Source organism: Lampetra planeri, chromosome 6 (genome assembly GCF_965212315.1).
Source record: "Lampetra planeri chromosome 6, kcLamPlan1.2.h2, whole genome shotgun sequence".
Classification (NCBI taxonomy): Eukaryota; Metazoa; Chordata; class Hyperoartia; order Petromyzontiformes; family Petromyzontidae; genus Lampetra; species Lampetra planeri.
Genome location: NC_136112.1, coordinates 348,748 through 368,507, shown reverse-complemented (window position 1 = coordinate 368,507; position 19,760 = coordinate 348,748). Strand labels below are relative to the sequence as shown.

The window sequence follows — 19,760 nt, the reverse complement described above, 5'->3', positions numbered from 1 at the left end:
TGACAAATTACTCAACTGGGATCACCTGCAGCAGCAACGTAGCCCATGACTGCGAAAAATTGGCAGGATCCTCTTGAAAAGCAGCCGAGACTCGTTGAGGCTTTGCTGGGTGAACAAGCGGAACGACGACAACGGGGCGACGCGAGAAAGGCCGTGCCGCTCCGATGCGATTCTGCGTCGTGCCGAGCAACGCCAAGTTTCGCTCCACGTGTCGGCAGCTTCTTTAGGAACGGAACTCAAAAACGCACGAGGGTGCTGAGAAAAGGACGGACGAGAAAATTCTGAACAGGAGAACTTCTGAATGGCACGCGATGCTACAGAACGAGGTCGGTCGACCGCGTGCGGGCCCCTCGTGGCGCGGGGCTCACACGCGGCCTCACCACCGTACCTCCTCGGGAAGGGAGACAAAGACGGACGTGGTAGGTGACATCGACGAGTGAGTGCTTGTGCCAAGAGGCAGCGCTGGAACCGGTTTACGGGAGCCGACGTGGCCTAGAAGACAGCCCACGAGAGCACGACGGCATCTCAACACGCCGGACAGAGATGGCGGGCGGAGCTCTCCTGCGGAGGAGAGGCCTTCAGCCAGAGTGAAGTCTGACGTCTGGACTTGGAACAGCCGACTCACTTCCACCGTCCAGGCCCAAGGCCGTCTCCCACCCACACGGCGTCTTGGCCTGCCCTCCCGGTGCGCGGTGGCTCCGCACGGCGAGCTGGTTGCTCCGAGGGAGCGGCGCCCCCACAGGCTCCATGGATCCACGCCAGCCAGAGGTGGCTCGGCGGTTGAGCGAGCGGCTCGCAAGACGCACGTTGGGAGTTCAAATCCTGTTTGGGCTCGACTCATCCCATCGTCGCGCTGGCAGTAGATACGAGTACCACCTTATGGGGAAGCCTAGTGTGTTCCTTCTCGACGGACTCGTCCCCGCCGTAGGAATGCGGAAGGGTTGAGAGCTGCAAACAGGAGACGAACACCACCTCAGTGCTTATTTGAGCGAGGAAATTGCCGAGCTAATCCGACGGTGTTGCGCTCGTAGCACTGGTGTAGCGAGCTTGGGCCCCTCTCGCAGTGGCCCCCTCTGGGACCTGCGAAGTCCCAGTTGCACCGCCTGCACACTCGACGGCTCCGCCGCCGCCAGGTTGCATCGCATCCCACACGCCGACCCAAGGCCCGGGTCCTGCCTCGATGCAGCCCCAGGGCCCCCTTCACAAAGCACCAGCAGCCAGCGTCAGATCAGCTCTTTATTTGCATTTATTATTTTAACGTACTTATTAACGTAGTATTCTTATTATTCTTATTATTATATATTCTCGTGTTCACGATGTCTCGATTTGGTTCCGATTATTGGGAATTTCAGGGCCGCCGCGTGAAGCAGGGCGCCAGCAGTGGCACCGCGGGCGTCCCGGCGAGCGCCCCTCCGCTCCACGTGGGGGTGGTGCCGCCGCTGAGCCGGCGCCCTCAACAGAAGCACGAGTTGTAAACACGACGAGGAGATGCATTTGCACGATTCAAGCATTGATCAACAGCCTCCATCCTCCTCCTCCCCCCAACCCCCCCAGGCAACTACAGCGGTACTCCAAGAGCGGTGGCAGCGGCGCACGATGGCGTCTCCCGTTTGGTCAAAAAAATTTAACGATTAACTTAACGATCACAACTTAAAGATCACATTTTAATTAATGCACCTACGAGTAGTAGCTTACGCTAATAAGCCGGTCACAGCATGAAAAGTACAGGATTAAGGCTAAATCTTCATAACAAAAAGAGACGATCCAATCAAGTGTTAATAACTGCTGTCGCGAGGGCAGCTCTGCTTCCCGCGCGCACCTGGGGAGGCGGGGGGTGGGGAGCAAGTGAGTGAGCAGCAGGGAGATGCGCGCTAGGCAGCACGGGGCAGCAGAGAGAGGTATTGCTGCACCCGGCAGCAGCAGCAGCAGCACATGCAGGAAGCTGCGTGGGCGCGCTGCAGCGAGAGGGCGAGGCGGGAGGTGCGGAGATGGGAGAGGTGCGGGGTGGGGGGAGGGTATTGAGGGAGTGGCGGGAGGGCTTTGGGTAGGTGAGGGGGAGCAGTGTGACAGGGTGGAGCGAGGAGAGGGGGGGGGCGGTTCGGGCATAGTGGGGGGGGTAACGAGGGATGGTGGGGGGGGAAGGGGGACGCCGCGGCACGCCCGCCCGCGCTCGCGTTCAAGTGTGCAGGATGCTGGAGTGATATGTCGTTGTACTGGCAACGAGTGCAAAGCGCTCTACATTCAGCACGGGCCGGCGGCTGCTGGCTCCTTGCTCTGCCCTCACGCTGCTGCCCCCCCCCCCCTTCCTGCCCCCCCACCCCCACGTGGCTCTCCACACCGCAAGGCCGGTCCCAGTATCCCCCCGCCCACTACCGCACCACCGTGTCCCGTCTCGCTCCGGCACGACGTCGCGCACTAGGATCGAACGTGAGGTAACGTTCACGTCGGAGCGCCAGCCCCACCGCCGCCTTCGCCGCCTTCGCCACGTGGCCACGGGCGAGGGCGCAGGCAACCAAACCTAAATCGCGCAACTCGAGGGCCCTTGAGCCCGGCCCGCGTGTGCGGAGGCGCCGGCCCCGTTGGCCTCCTCGACCGTGACCTCCGGGTCGTCCCGACGTTACAGCGAGCGCACGCGCGGCGGGAGCGGATGGGTGCCGGACACCGCGGCGCGACCCCCAGACTATCGCGAAGCCCACGCTGACGGGCCGGGTCTAGCTGGGCCCGGGCCACCCCCCGTAGCTTTCGGAGAGGCTCTGTGTGGGCACCCCCATGTGTTCCATTCTCTCGGGGCCCGACAGCCCCCCCACGTGCATGCCGCTGGGAAGGCCGTCCCTCCCCGTCGGCCCTCCGGCCTTGCCCCTGCCCGCGACGCCCTGCGCGGAGGAGGGCAGGCCCGGTCCCCCGTACGTAGTCGGCATGGGCATGCCGGTGCAGGTGGGAAGGGACAGGTGCGAGACCTGCCCCGGCATGCCCAGGGAAGGGTGGGACATCTGCGCGGCGGGGTGCAGGGACAGGGCGTTCTGCGACGCCAGCGAGTGGGCGTGCAGGGCCACGCTGGACCCGGCTGCCGAGCCGGGGCAGTGGTGCAGCTGGCGGTGGTGGTGCTGGTGGTTGTGGTGACCCTGTGCTGCGGAGGACGCCACCTTGCTCCCGACGGAAGACGGCGGCATGAACGAGTGCCGCACGTGGTGGTGGTGGTGGGAGGGGTGCAGGAAGCCCTGAGCGGATGCGGCGCCGAGGCCGGCGTCGGTGAGCTGCGCCGGGCCGTGGCCCAGCGACAGGGCCAGAGGTAGACTCGTGCTGGGCTGTGCGTTCACATCCCGGCAGCTCTGCCCCAAGGGCCCCACGCTGTTTGTGTGCAGCTGCTGCTGCTGCTGTTGTTGCTGGTGCTGCTGTTGTTGCTGCTGGACCATGGTACCGCCGCATGAGTGGCCCGCGTGGTGGTGGTGGTGGTGGTGGCCGTGGTTGTGGTGGTGGAAGGCGGAGCCCACCGCCGCCCCCCGGCTGGGCCCCGGCTGGTTGCCGCCGCCGTGCGCCGACATGAAGCCGTTGCTCATGCCGACGGACTGAGGCACGCTGGAAGGGGGGGGCGGGAAGCCGGAGCCGCCCGTTTGTTGCTGGTAGCCCTGAGCCGAGGAGGGGGCGGCGGGGAGGGGGGGCATCCCCCCGTGCCAGTGCGGGGACGGGAAGTGGAAGCCAACGCCCGCCGGCACGTTGCCCATCTCCGTGGAGAAGGACAGGAGTCTCTCGACGATAGACTCATCGCCTTGTGCGTCCGACGTCGTGCCGAATTGGGGGGCGCCCCCCCGCGAGGACGGGTCTCCGGAGCCGAGCTCGGGACCCATCAGCGAGCCCAGCGGCCCGCCCAGGCAGTCCACGGCGCCAGGACGCCCCCCCTTCTGCTGGTCGTGGCCCTTGAGCCGCATGTCGTCGATCTGGCACACGGAGGTCTCGCCCTGCTGCGAGGCCTGCGCCAGGCTCTGCGCCGTGATCTGCTTCACGACGGCGTCGATGGAGGGGAGGTTGGCGTAGAAGGGGTGCGGCGTGTTGCGCGGCAGCGCCGAGATGGTCACATTGGGCGGCATCAGCGCCGGGTCGAAAGGCTTCCCGCCGCCGACCGCCCCGTACGCCGAGTAGAAGACGGCGCGCGGCTTCTGCGCATCGTACGCCATGCCCGCCCCCACCGCCGCTTGCCCCCCCGCGCCCAGGTGCGGGAAAGGCAGAACGTGCGTGGGCAGCGCAGACTGGCACAGCGGGGGGAGGTGGATCGCCTTGAGACCGCCGCTGCCGCTCGCCTCGGGAGGCTTGGCAAAGTGTCCGCCGGGGTTGTAGGAGACCGTGCTGGACTTGCCGGCGTAGGCCCCCGGCAGGCCGCCCTCGCACAGGGCGGATGCGGCGTGGGACGCGACGGCGGGCGGCGCGGCCACGGGGCGCGGCACTCTGATGGCTGCCACTTCTTTAGCGTCCATTTTGGGGAAGGCGTTATTGTGCAGCGTCTGCACGGCGCCCGACTGCAGCGAGCCGCCGACCACGGCGGCAGGGTGGCGGCCGGCGCAAGGCAGCGCCAGCGAGGCCGCCGCCGCTTCGCGCGTCCTGGCGTCGGCACTCGCCTTGTCCCTCCCGCCGACCCCGCCGGCACCGGAAGTCGGCATCGTGAAACCCGACGACGGAACGTTACCCGCTCCGGGCAGTGACATGTCTCGGACTCTCCTGCCGTGCGACGACGAAGACTTGGGTGCGGAGGCTTGCGGAACGGCGGTCACCAGCGCCAGCAGGCCCTGGTAGCGGCTCCCAGGCGCCGGGTAGGGGCTGTAGCGCTGCGCGCTGGCGGAGGCGCTGGGCACCTCGAGGCCGTTGACGCGGCGGCGCGTCACCTTGCGCTGGGGCACCTTCACGTTCCCTGAGAATATCTTGACGGTGAGCGGGCGGTCGGCGACCTTGCGTGCGTACGCGTCGAGCTCTGCGGGGCTTGGCAGACGGCAAGTGCCCATCTCCACCGCGCGCTCACCTGCACGGCAACAGGCACAGACGCGCACACACAAACACAGACGCACACACACAAACACAGACGCACACACACAAACACAGACGCACACACACAAACACAGACGCGCACACACAAACAGACGCACACACGCACACACAGAGATGCACATCACCACGGGCAACATCAGTTATAACCAAACTCATCCTCAGCCATGGTCAGCGACAATGCTCAATGAAGGCCTGCCCAAGTCTCCGCCATCCTTCAAGGTTCCACGATACGAGAATCCACCCAGCACCTGTGCAGGAGCCGTTCCCATCGCTCAGGGGCGCTTCCTCTCCCGTAAGGGCCCATCCCAAGCACTATCCAGACTCAAACCTGCTTAGCTTACGACGACAAAATCACGCGGTATTTTAAAGCAAACTTTGGTTGTGCACCTGATAAGCTAGTATGTACGCACGTACATGTGGGTGTCAAGAATTGTCTAACTTTATATTGACACTGGGCACAGGTATGGCCTGCGTCTCCAGCGAATGTGGTATACCCAGTAGTTGTTTTGTAAAGAGCCAGGAAGTTTTTTTTTAATAATCCAACTGCACCAACTCACTCCGTGGTGATCACTCTGCAGCTGTTCTGAGCGATGACATATAGAAGCCCTGTGTAACCCAATTCCTTGATGAATACTAGGGCTAAATTTCTGGCCGCATATTTTTCTGGGTTGCCTGTTGACGGGAGGAGGTGGCACGAGACAAACGGTGGCCACGGCCGGAGTGAGATTTCCGGTCACCACCCTGGACCACCCCGACCAAAATGAACGCTGGGATAGAATCTCATCTCTCTCTGCGGCCACTGCGAGCGAGGGTGGTTGCTGGCTCCCCTGCCCTCCGCTCTGCTCGCCGCACCTCTCTGAACTCCGACTGAACTTGGCGCTTTGTGCCGACACATAAAAGCTTTTTTGTTCCCGTTTCCCAATTCATCACAACTGGCCCCTCAAGAAGCACGTCACACCCGCTCTCCCGCCTGCCCGCCGCACAAAATGCATCCTTTGGCACGGTGACAAAAAAAACCCGAGAGGCAGCGGTGGGTCCGGCGCAGTGAGTGGCGCGGAGACGGTGCGAGTCTGTGAGCGGCCTCTCCCTCCAGCGCGCTCGCACCGAGGCCACGCGAACTAAGCGAGCGGGCCCACCACAGCTGAACCTCGTCATAAACCCAGCGCACTGCGGCTGTGTGGAGGAAGCCCTTGCCTAGGGAGACGTCGATCCTGGCCAAATAGCAGTGGAAAAATAATCAACGTTGGTTCTTACGCTCACGACACGCGAGGGCACGGATCCGGATTATTTACTCTTGGCCTCTTTTTTTGAAAAGACAAAACGCGCGGATACTCGCAGAGTGTGAATACGCGTACATTCCGTGCTCAAGTCACAACACATAACCCGAACCCACAGGGGCGCGGTGTGTGCTTCCCGTTGTTCGTCGTTGGCCGGGAAGACTCGGGGAGTGGTGGGGGGGGTCCCCTCACTCCCACGAGCGCTCATCATTATTCTCACGAACAATCGCGTGGCATTGTCCCCGGAGAGACGAGGGCGGAACGAGACTTACCGCCGGGTCACTCCTCTATCAGGTGACGGGGAAACCGGTGTCGTCGCGCGGCAGGACGAGCGCGCGCGTGCACACGAGTGACGGGGCCCGTCAGGGCTGTGCGCAGCGTGGCACGGGCCCTGCCGACCTACGCTGTCGCCACCTCTAATTAAACATTTCATCAATCGTTAGCGCCGGCGAGTTTCACGGGTGTTAATTACTAGCGCCGCTCGGCTTCTTTTGCCGCAGCGAGCCTGACATGTCGGGAACCTAATTACATCCTTTTATCTTTTCTCTGACTAAGCGGCTTTTAAGGCCAACGTATTTGCATTTCATTCATCTTCCTCAAGCCGACTCGGCGCTTCCTGTAAAAATCACGAGTTGTGCTCTCTGTAGAATGGAAGGTCATTATCTATTCCACTACGCACGGTTGCGCCCTCCCACATCTCCGCTCTTGATGTACATGCGCTATTCGCGTCTCGCTGTAAATAATTCCTCTCTGGCACTGTACACACGCTCGCCTGCCCGCATCTCCGCGTTCTCTCACCGGGGCCGATAGCTGCTGCCGTTACAACAGCAGCGGCTGTTAATGCACAACAGAGCGGCGCGCGGTGGTGATGGCATGCCGACGAGTCGCAGTGACAGAGCCCTGGGTATTGCAGGTCACACCAAACGGAGTCGCGGCCGTACCCTGCTCGTCGTGCATGGCCAGCACGACCGCTGCTACCATCGCTGTTATCACCATCACTAATACTATCACGGTTACCATCACTGCCACCACCACAGCTACTACCATCACCATCGCTAACACTATCACGGTTACCATCACTATCACTACCACCACCATCGCTAACACTATCACGGTTACCATCACTGCCACCACCACAGCTACTACCATCACCATCGCTAACACTATCACGGTTACTATCACTCTCGTCACCACCACAACTACTACCATCACCATAAACAATATCACTACCACACCGCTTTCATCATTGTCATTATAAAAACCATAGTAATAAATACCACAATCACCACTACGGTTAAAATTACTATGACCACCACCAATATCATTATAACCATAGACACTATCACCTATACCACCACTATCTGTCTCTTATTACAGAAAGCACCCAATGGCATCACTCCCTTTAAAGGCCCTTCCTTGTACCATATCTCACTGGGTCCACGCGGGCCCAGGTGCCTCTGCACACCGAGCCAGGCGCTTGTGCAATGGCCAACGTGGCATGCCTGCAACACTCACTCCAACCTCGTAGTGGCACGGTAGCTGGGCATGCTTCGCCCCACGGCGCAGCCAACTCGGCCGTGCCTGCTCAAAAGGCCCACTCGGTGGAAATGGGTGGGGAGGAGGGGGGAGTGGTGGGGGAAGTTAGAGTTAGGGTTTAAGTTTACACAGAGTCTGCGAGATTCCCAGCCTCGGCAGAAAATCAGGAGGAGAAATAAAGCCCGGTCGAAACAATTTGCCAAGGTCCAAGTGTCTTTAAAGGAGGGATCGCATTCCGCAGGCTGCAGCAGACAAAGCGACCCGGGGCTTAGTGGAGGAGATGGGCGAGGTGTCGCGCACAGCATTACGCGGTCAGGGGTAGACTCCACCGCCACTGGCCATCCCATTCATACCGCGTCTCGGATGACAGCCGATCACGCACACATGTATGCACGCACACATGTATGCACGCACACATGTATGCACGCACACATGTATGCACGCACACATGTATGCACGCACACATGTATGCACGCACACATGTATGCACGCACACATGTATGCACGCACACATGTATGCACGCACACATGTATGCACGCACACACTGCCAGGGAACAGAGCTTCCTCCAGGCTTTACATCACGGCCCACTCTGTCACACAGAGTGGGGGAAGCGGGGTGGTGGAGGGGGCGGGGAAGAGGAGGAGGCCTGCAGCGTTTCTCGGCAGTGTGGACCTGGGAAGTTACTTTGTTTAGACAGGGAGCAGGGTCAGGCTTCACAGCTCGAATCCCGACTGTTTCCGCTCACCCCTGCTCGCTGAGCAGTGCTCCGCGGCTAATCTGCGCACAGTGTGGCTAAGCGGTTCGCAGCGACAACGCGCAGCCATCAGACAGCCTGGATAAATACATTTGTCAGGCACGGGAAGGCCCTGAATGGTCACGTACAGCCTCAAATAATGAATGCAAATTTTAGAATAGTAACCGAGTGCATTCTTATTGCACAAGGCCATCGAGAAGGAAGGTGCCGTTCACACAGTCTGCAGTTGCTTCATAGTAGGGGGCAATTTCGATTTAAAGCTTTCGTGACTGCAGGGATTCATCTTCTTGGTTCTTTCGGTAAAGTCACGTAGAAGGGAAGTAATAAAATAATAAAAATAAAACAAAATAAAATAATTCTCACGACGTTTCGGCTACAACGCAAGCAGCCGTCTTCAGGTGAAGAATGAGACACTACCAAGCTAGGAGCTTATATATAAGCTGGGTTGGAGGTGGAAGAGCGCCTTAACAAAAAGAATGTGCATATGAAGAGGAATTTAGCATATTCATGAGAAATGCGTAGGAGGTGGGTGGGGGGGGTTTCAAAGTCATATTATGCCCATGCATTATGCAGGATCAGCAGCACCAAGGGGGGGTGCAGGGAGTAGCATTAACAAAGGAAAGGAATGTTAATGATATGTAGCTGCAGTTACTAAACAACCACGTAGAAAACTAAAGTATAAACTACATAAAAAACTAAAGTATAAACTGCATAGAACCATCAGTATACTTACTATACTCTACAATAAGCTGAGTTACTAACAGCAAGTAATACATTACACTTCTACGTCGTAAAAATTATATAATATGCTTCCATCTAAACTTTATTCTCTTACATCACACGAGCATATACCGTACTATATAGTGCCATAGATAAACCCAACATTAAATAATATACTGTATTGCTATAAACCACCCTATACCTTATACATTTTAATATAACACTATGTATTATTCTACCCACCCTAATGTGTATCGAAATGGTTTATTACGTCCTTCCAATGATTGCTAAGCCAGAATCCATCTTCTCGGTTAAAATTGTCTCTGTGTTTGTATATGTGGATCGCCTCATGAACGAATCTCTCATGATAGCCAGATGGCTTGCAGAGAACCTCTGTCTTGGAGAAGTCAATGTCATGTGAGCCCACTGAGTTGTAACAGTGATCTGCCACGGCTGAGGTGTTTGTCCTACCGTGTTTCAGGTCAGCTTTATGTTCACGGATGCGGTCCGAGACATGTCGTTTGGTTTCCCCAATGTAACTGCTACCACAGAGGCAACTTAGTTTGTAGACGCCAGGGTACTGTATGTCTGGAACCACATCTTTTACAGACGGTACCAGATCACGGATTTTATGTACTGTGTTGAATCGGACCTGGATCTTGTGTTTAATCAGGATTTTGGAGATCGTTTTTGTGACCCCAGCAATGTAGGGTAAGGTGATGGTCTTGAAAGGCTCCTCAACAGGATCCTTCTTGATGGTTGGAGTGATGGCTTTGCGGATTGTGTAGTCGGAGTAACCATTAGCCTTAAGAGCTTGGCGTATGTGTTTGAGTTCACTGGAAATGTGTTCATGGTCGGAGATGCATTGGGCTCTATAATATAGAGTCTTGATGAGGGAATTCTTCTGAAATGGATGGTGGTGGGAATCCGGTTTTAGGTAAGCATCCGTATGGGTGGCTTTCCTGTAGACAGAGTGGCTCATTGAACCATCAGGTCTCCTTTTGATTAGGACATCCAAGCTACCCTTTTTGGGGTATAGTAAGTATACTGATGGTGCTATGCAGTTTATACTTTAGTTTTTTATGGAGTTTATACTTTAGTTTTCTACGTGGTTGTTTAGTAACTGCAGCTACATATCATTAACATTCCTTTCCTTTGTTAATGCTACTCCCTGCACCCCCCCTTGGTGCTGCTGATCCTGCATAATACATGGGCATAATATGACTTTGAAACCCCCCCACCCACCTCCTACGCATTTACCATGAATATGCTAAATTCCTCTTCATATGCACATTCTTTTTGTGAAGGCGCTCTTCCACCTCCAACCCAGCTTATATATAAGCTCCTAGCTTGGTAGTGTCTCATTCTTCACCTGAAGACGGCTGCTTGCGTTGTAGCCGAAACGTCGTGAGAATTATTTTATTTTGTTTTATTTTTATTATTTTATTACTTCCCTTCTACGTGACTTTACCGAAAGAACCAAGAAGAAGTAGGGGGCAATGTTGCCACGTAATCTCAATTGAGCAACATGCAGGCACTGTTTCAAATTTGGAGTATGACGCCAGCACACAATGGCCTTCTCTTTTCGAATGACATCACGGGGCCTATAACAGCGAGGCAGAAGGCAGGTCGTACATTACGGTCCGTGTACCCGCAGTGATAACCAGGGTGGTCTATCGACTGAGAACTGAAAATTTCTGCAAACATGTGGCGAACGCGCTGCAGCTGGGCCATGTTACCGTGTCGCAAGAAGTTCGACAAAGCACCGCTTGTGCACCACTCGCACACTATACACACGCGACATCTAAACGATGACAACAAAGACGGGCAAAGAACGTCGGTGACCGTATGGCATGGGGGAGATAGCGCTAACCCTCGATCGTAGCGAACCTCCGCTGCTATCAGAGGGACGGTTCTGGCTAAAATCGTAATTAAGCGAGCATGTGATGTGCGGCCCCTAAATCACGACGGCTGCTGTCTGTGTGGCAGCGACAACAAGAGCCACATTTAGGTGGCATCTTGGGTGTTAAACAGGTCATGGTAATGCACGCACATGCATGCTTTTAAATGCATGCGTGTGAGTGTTCAAGCCAAGCGTTAGGTTAATTTCGCACAAGGTGATTTATCAGTCTAAATAAAATAATCCTGCATCTGCCATCGCCGCACCACCATGCATCAAATCCGAGCCAAAATCAATGTTTTCTGAAACGTGTTTTTTTCTTATTCAAATGCCGCATTAATTATTTCTGCTGCTTTGCCTGGAAGGTAGAAGGGGCGGGCGAGGTGGTGGGGGGGAGTGTTGTGCAGTGCCAGGCGGTCATGGGGCCTGCGCCCCGCGGGGCACCGTGGCACTGGCAGTCCCCTCGCCCCCCCACCCTCAACTACCTCCCCCTCCACTACCCAGCCAGCCGGCCGGCCATCCCAACAGCAACAGCCACTCTCAGGTCCCTCTCCGCATTCCTCGGGCCTCTCGTGTGGTCACACTCTCGTGATGTCACTTCAAGGGCACCCACTTCACCGTCAACCACCATCCTGGCTCCCGCCCCCTCCCCACACGCCGCCATCACCACCGCAACCCCATGCCGGCCGCACCACCTGGGAGCACCTGCTTTGTGCCCATCGGTCGCGCTGTCTCTTAGGCCCCCCCCACCGCCTACACACGCAGATTTCGCTTCGGAACAAACAAGCGGTGGCCTCTCTCTTGTTTTGAGCGCACGTGTGTGCGTGCGCGATCTGTCTTCTCTCGGTCTATCCCGACTGCGCGAGTCGCCGTGCTCCCAAAAAATATACTCGGAACACTCGGAACTTTCGACCCTCATCGAGTCACAAGACGAAGGGGCCTGTTTGGAAACCTCACGAAGCGGTGAGCCTCTGGGTGTCCGCCCTTTGCGGTGTGCCGACACACGAGTGAAAGACCGAGCCCCGCGCAGGAGAGTAAACTACCCTCGTAACAGATTATTTCCGGAAAGCCAAACGACCTTAAGGATGCTCCTCAAGGGCCAACTCCGCGGCGAGCACGCAGGCAGGACGTGGCGCCGTGTTCTCTATGCCAAGCGGCATTTTCTAACTGTAAGCTTCAATCTGCGCAGCTGTTGCCTGTAGCTCAAGGCTTCGGGGCCTTTGGGACGAGGGGTATAACTTACAAACTCTTTTGGCCATTGTTAGCGAGGTGGGGGAGAGGCCGCAACATCCGACGCACAAGGACATCCTCTCTCCCTCCGCATCTCAGTGTCGTAAAGGAAAATATATTGGTACACACCCACGTACACAACAGTACATTTACACTCACGCCCACATACCCTCACACACAAACACAGCCGCGCACCGACACACCCACACAATTAGAAACACACCCACACACATTAACCATGTCTCAGTCATCGTCAATCCAACTTGATAGCCAACAACGATCACAAAAACACCCACACAGACACCCGCACACCTCTACACACAAAAGGCTGCACACCAAAACACACACCAACGATTGCACACAACCACACGTGCAGCTGTCCGCTTCTCGCATTGTGATTGTATCAGCAACGCAGTGAACTGCAAACACATTCCATTGGGATGTTGCTGTGTGTGTGACTTCAGACCATGACAGGGCACGGCTGTAGTGGTTCACCACCATGGAATGTGGTTAGAGCATCGTGCTGCATGGTTCTAGATTAGGATTTTGTACGATTGTAATCGTGCTGTCTGCAGTTGTCCGCCATGGTGGTAGGCAGTTGCAGAGCACGCGTGTGGCTTTGGACCGTTTTGTGTGTAGTTGTGTGCTGATGTGTAACTGTGGCCGTAAACCTTCGGTGTGTAGTTGTAGTCGGTGATGTCGTGTTGCCGTAGATTATGATGGTGTGCGGTTGTCGGCCACGTGTGCTATTAAAGAAAAGGAGACTAACAAACTGCGGGTACTGCACACTCCACGCTCGTCAATTCACACTCAAGCGCAACCCTCCACAAACACGCACACACACCCAACCACTCACTCAACTCGCACGCAACACCCGCACCGAACTTAGGCGCACACTGAGCGGTCATCGTTACACACGCGACACGCAGTCCCTGCGCTCACTCATCCACAGACCACTCAGAAAACTTACTTTGCAATCATCGTTGTTTTGTCTTGGCCGGGAACAAAGTGGGGGGGTTCCCTTCCTGCAAAAAGCAAGAGGCATAGTAATTTCTCGCAGATCCAACAGAGCCCCCGTCTCATCTCATACCTGCCCGACAAGGAACCCCCACTTGTTTAAAGGGGACCTTAATCACAGTGGCTAGATCACTGCCACCGAGACGTCTCCCGAAACCACCAAACCACTCGTCAGGCCAGAGTGGGGGTCTCTCCTTGGCCCCATCTCCCACCATCTTCCACCGACAGGAGCTGGGCTCCCCTGTCTCGCCTCCCCCATCATCTACAGGTGCCCGGAGAACTCCTGGGCACCTGTTTGTGTTTGCCGCCCAGGAGACCGGGTGCCTCGAGGACATCGGCAGGCAGTAGTTTGTGGTCGCGTCTCGGGCAGAGCAGCACGCCAACACGTGACGGTGGTGCGATGGTGATACTGGTGATGTCATTGATGACTACGATACTCAAGGTGCGCTGATTGTTGTAATGGTAGTGTAAATGATGATGATAATGGTGGAGTAGTTGATGGTGGTGTAGTTGATGATTGTAATGGGTTGGGGTGAATGATAAAGATGGTGGTAATGACGGCGGTGATTATAATGGCGTAGTGATTATGGAGAGCACACGTACAATAACATAACCACTGACACAATTATTAACACAAAGCAGTTAGCACCACAACAGGCACAGTGACACAACAACCGCGCACACAGCAACATCAGCACACAGCAGCACACACCCGACTCACATCCACACACACCAGGCGCACACTGCAAACTCGCACACACAAAGACACGCACACACAGAGCAGAACCGCACTATCCCTGCAATCACCGAATCATCGCTCGCCCACGCCGCAGAAGCCGACACGCACACGCCAGCCACGCACCCGCACCCCCGGCGGCTTCCACCGCCCATCACTCACTCCAGAGGGGGGGGGGGCATCCACCTGCTTTGCGGGGACCGGAGGGTCAAGAGGGGGGTTCAGAGGACCAGGGCGACACTGGAAAGTGGAAGAAGGGGATCTATGGGGTCCCCCGGATCCCGTATGATCCGCTGGATGAACCCTTGCAACCCCCGATCCCATGAACTGCGTGATCCCTCATCACCTAGAGCCCCACATTTTCCGGAATCCCTTATCTCCTCAATCTCCTGGACCCCGTAATCGCCTCACCCCCTGGATACCACAAAGCCCCGATGCCACGAACCAACCCTTGATACCCTGAGTCCAGCTACCCCCCTGAATCCCTTATCCCCGACACCCCTGTACCCCGTGAATCCCTGATGCCCCGATCTGGTGCATTCCTCACACCACTTATCCTCTAAACCCCGTGACCCCCCCCATGCCCTAATTACCTAAAACCCCTGATGCCAGGGACCCCCTCCCTGATCCCCTCGTGCACCGTGAACCTCTGATCCCCTAGATTCATAATCCCAAAGACCCCACTGTTACCCCGCGATTCTCCGAACCCCTGATGCCATGGACTCCCGATTACCCGACATCCCTTAAACCCCTATACCCCACGAATCCCTGGTACTCCTATAGAGTACCCCCGAATCCCCTGATCCCACAAATCCCCGCATCCCCTGTGACCCCATAAACCCATAATCCCTATTTCCCCTAAATGCCCGAACCTCCCCTCATGCCAGGGATGCCCTGACCCCCTGAAGCCTCATAAACCCCTGTACCCCCGCGATTCCCCGAACCCCCCTGACCCCCCTGGACCCCAGTGCGCCCCCTCTCCTCTCTGTCTCTCGGGGGGCCGAGGCCGCGCGTCGCGGGGTCCGGAGCGAGGGCCCCAACTCACCGGGCCGGGCCGACGAGATCCCGCACCACGACGGGTCGGGGCCGAGGCGAGGAGGCCTCTCCCGTCTCTCGTGCCGCTCTCTCTATCCTCTCTCGCTATCCTCTCTCGCTATCCCCTCACTACCCCCTCGCTATCCCCTCTCCTCCTCCTCCTCTCGCTCAGCCTCTCCGCGCCGCCATGGCGCCGCGCTCCGCCTCGCCCTCGCCGCGTCACGTGACCGCGGCCGCCAGGACCCCGGGGGCTGCCCGAGCAGCGTCGCCATGGCACCTCCGCCTGTTAAAACTGGCACTAATTAATGACGCTCAGATTAATTGATGCAAATGTGCACTATTGCAATCGAGCAGAAGATACAACTCATTAGGATACATCTGTCCCTAAGCATAATAATAAGTGTTTTTGTACTTTTCCAATCAGCCACACAATTTCAGCAACATTGATTCGATACAAGCAACTCTCTAGATTGGTTTCGACATGCAGCGTCTCACCAGCAGGGCTGGTCGCCACGATGGCGAGACGTTAACTCCCTCGCCTGGCACGCACCAGGGGACGGGTTCGATCCCGACCCTGTCGTGCATTTGGAGTTTGCGTCTCTCTCCCCGTGGTCGCGTGGATTATTTTCTGGGTTACCCCCTCCACATTTAGAAACATGCCTTCAGCGAATGTGTCTGCTACAAATGTTCACGTGATAAGCCACTTCGTTGAGGCATCACTTGTGGCCAGGTCGCTTCTGAAAAAGAGCCTTGCCTGTTGAAATAAAAAAAAGTTTCACATTTTTTTTTATCTTCTCGGTTCTTTCGGTAAAGTCACGTAGAAGGGAAATAATAAAATAATAAAAATAAAACAATCCTCACGACGTTTCGGCCAAAACGCAAGCAGCCGTCCTCAGGTGAAGAAGAGGGCTGTCGGAAAGACAGCGTCCGAATGAACTATTTTTATTATTTCCCTTCTACGTGACTTTACCGAAAGAATCAAGAAGATGAATCCCTGCAGTCACGAACGCTTTAAATCGAAATTCAATATGTTTTAGTTGATGTGCGTGTTAACTCGGGCTGTGCACACACACACATACAACGGAGTGGCCCCGTGTTGTCTGAGATTGCACGCCGTGTGGCCCACGCGTCTGTGTTGTATTGAGCCGCTTCGCATGGGACGAGCAGTCGCTGGAGGCCGGGCCAGGTGCCCCGCCAGCGGCCAGCGAGAGCGAGGAGCCACGTGCCCTCCCGTGAACCTGGGCCAGGTGTCTCACCCGCCGGTGCCACCTGATGTGGCATCGCATTAATGGTCCCAGTTTAGAGTATTCACTAAAATAAACCCATTTTTTATTTTACCAGGTAAGGCCTGCAGAGCTATAGAGCTAAATTTCGATTTAAAGCTTTCGTGACTGCAGGGATTCATCTTCTTGGTTCTTTCGGTAAAGTCACATACGTGAGCTATAGAGCTCTTTCTCAGAAGCGAGCTGGCCACAAATGATAGCTCAACGAAGTGGCTTATCATCATGTGGAAATGTATAGCATCCAAATATTATAAACGAGTAACGTTGATTCTAAATGTGGAGGGGAAAACCGAAGGACCCGTAGAAAACCCTACGCGACCACGGGGAAAGAGAGAACATTCAAACTCCAAATATACGAGCGTCAGGGCCACGACTTCCCGCGTGCCAGGCGAGGGAGTTCGCGTCTCGCCACCGCGGGGCCCCAGGGAACTTTCCGGGCAACAGCAGTGAATAGAGTGACTGCCATCTCAAACGAGCGAGGCTCTCAAGCCAGTCCCTCTCATCAGCCGCGGGGATAAATCGCTGCGAGTTCTGCTCCATTAAGTGCCAACAACTTCTGCCGTGGTGGTGCAATTCAATTTTAATGGAATCGCCACCACCCACCGTGCCAATCGAATAATCAGGGCACCATTCGTTACCCGCACGGATTCACAACTTCTCGTTGGAAATTATTGTTGTTGTTTTTTTACAGGGGGTCTGTGGCCTGCAAATAGGGGACGACTCGTAGAGCCATGGCGAGGGGCGGCATTGTGGATGCGAGGTGCCGGGCGCTGGGACATTTCTGGCTGTCGCGCGCGCGGATTGGCACGGAAATGAAAGTATCGATTACCAGCGGTCCCACACTCGTGTCGTGGATTCTTCGCATCGATTACCCTCAGTTACATTACTAATCAGTACACCCCCCAGTGAACAGGAGTGCACCCCCACCCCACCTGCCTTGCTCCACCTTCATTCATAAGCAGCTCCTAGGGGGTGGGGGGCTGAGGAGAAACTACATTTATTTTCTTCATGAGCCGCCCCCCCCCCACTAAATTAAAATACATATAAGCCCCCGAATGCATATCTTAAAGACCTCCCCCTTATTACTCATGAGCTATCAATATCATGACCCGCTCCGACTGGACCTCTGTGAAAAAACCTTCATAGCTCATCGGATTCCTTCAGCCTAAACACAGATTCTGTTTCTGATATCTCTGTGAGCTCCCCTCAACTAATAGCTTTATTGATGCCGTAATGTTTCTCTACCCTGTCCCACCGGCTCGACCTATTGACCGGTACATAAACACGAGCGCCTGAATGAGCAACACGTTCAGCAGGGCACATCTTCTGGATTCCACGGCTGAGTTTTAAAACGCGGATTATTGCTTAAAGCACTTACGTAATGGGCTAGCAATGAATCAAATTGGACGGTACATTTTCAAGCCATTCGCTATATAATGAAAACCCTTCGAAGAATATGAGCATCGGCAGGTCGTGTACGGTGGGGTAAAGTGTGGGTATTCGCACCGTCCTCTGAAGACGTCTGGCCTGCCTAGAAGAATATGCCAAACTCGCCTTTTGCCCATCCAGGGACGGTGCATTGCAGTCAGTCTGAAACCTGCAAGCGAAAAGCAGAGCGCGACGTGTGATATTCATCGCATCAATGCGTGTGCAGTTTGTCAAGGCGCGGTGACACGGACCTATTTCATTTAAAGGTTATATAATCCCTTGTTCATCATGACGTCCTTTTTACTTCGATGTCTCAACAGCGTGACGGAGATCGCGTGATGGCGTGCGGGTTCTGCCTTTGAAGTGAGGGTTCTAAGTTGAAGCCGAGGAGGGGGGAGGAGGCGCCTCGGCCCCCCATGTGGAGTGACGTCACCTGCTCATGATTAATAATGAGTTAATGAGGGGGGTCCATGTGGAGGACATAATCTGTTCATGATTATTAATGAGGGGGGCCGGTCGACGTGGAGTGACGTCATGAACGTTGCACACAGACATTCTTGGCTCATTATAGTCGCTAATAATAATGGGGGGGGGGGGGGGGTCCATTTGGAGGACGTCACCTGCTCATGATTTAGGGTGGGCTGTTCGATGTGCAGTGACGTCACTTGCTCATGATTATTAGTGAGGGGGGGGAGTACTCCATATTGAGTAACGTCACCTGCTCATGCATATTAGTGAGGGGGGCTGGTCGATGTGTAGTGACGTCACGAGCGTTAAGGACATCCCTGGGTGATTAGGTAGACCCTCCAAAGGAGCTGTCGAGTGGAGGCAACTTCCGTAGACTGAGACTCTCCCTTGACATTGACTCTGCAGACGCCAATCGGCAGGTGTGGCGGCGTCTCCCGCTGGGAGAGACGAGAGGACCCAATCTGTGGAGGGGGCAATGGTTTCTTGCGGGTGTCATGGGTGTCCATGGTCGCCAGCTAGGGTCTATCCACTGCATGAGGAAGGGCTCTCCAACACCGTTGCCATCTCTCGCGCTATTGCATTGCTATTCAACGTCCCCCCCAGCTCGCCACATAACACGTTTCACAACCATAAGTCGCGTGCAGCTTGTAATCCTACAGTTCCCGTGGTAGACCGCGAGGACTGCAGTTTGAGAAACACCTCAAACTCGGACAGAGTGGCAGCAAAGGATTGGAACGCGTTGGAGAAGCACGTCCCACTGTGGAGATGGAGCAATGTAATTTGCTCGTGTGCTGGTTGGATCGATGGATTTTAAACCGTGAGATGGCGACGATTCCACTCGGAGGCTTTTCACCAGCAGCGGACTGGTCATGGCTGGTGGTGAGCCCGAGCCACCCCTGATCTCGGCTCCCAAGGAGAGGGTCTCATCCCCACGGCCGCCAGCAGAGGGCAGCCGCGTGTCGGCGTCGAGGCCGGGGGCTCGTGGCTTGCGTCTGCAGTCCTTGCTGGGATGGGTCACCACCGAGCATAACAGGTGTTACAGGTCGCGGGGCTACGTGGAGGGCAGCAGAGGGCAGTGCAGCAGAATATTCCCTCGTGCTGGACTTCCTTGGTCTCGTGCGACTGCTCCCGCTTTCACTGACCAGCGTGGTGAAGTATGGTCAATTAGCCTCCATGACATGCACAAAGGGAAGAGGCCCTCATCCAGCAGTGGACTAATCGAGGGCTGTGCAAGTTTACGTATGCACGTTGTATGTTGAACCTCTTTCGCACCGTACGTAGCCAAACGTGCAAACCGGAGGTGCACGTTGCGATACATTGTGCAGATGGTGCTAATGCTC

The 19,760-nt window shown here is 55.9% G+C and overlaps 1 protein-coding gene across 1 annotated transcript; it reads right to left on the bottom strand.

Annotated features, from left to right (window-relative positions):
* Nucleotides 1-2,329: 2,329 nt before the first annotated feature.
* On the bottom strand, nucleotides 2,330-15,492 carry LOC144719308 (uncharacterized). Its single transcript, XM_078595130.1, has 3 exons — nucleotides 15,252-15,492; nucleotides 13,424-13,478; nucleotides 2,330-5,008 (listed from the first exon to the last, which is right to left on the bottom strand). Exon 3 carries the CDS (start codon nucleotides 4,989-4,991, stop codon nucleotides 2,712-2,714), a length of 2,280 nt encoding a protein of 759 aa, XP_078451256.1. The 5' UTR covers nucleotides 4,992-5,008; nucleotides 13,424-13,478; nucleotides 15,252-15,492; the 3' UTR covers nucleotides 2,330-2,711.
* Nucleotides 15,493-19,760: the final 4,268 nt, after the last annotated feature.

Coding starts and splice junctions, on each gene's coding strand:
- LOC144719308 (XM_078595130.1), bottom strand. CDS start 4,991: ATGGGCACTTGCCGTCTGCCAAGCCCCGCAGAGCTCGACGCGTACGCA.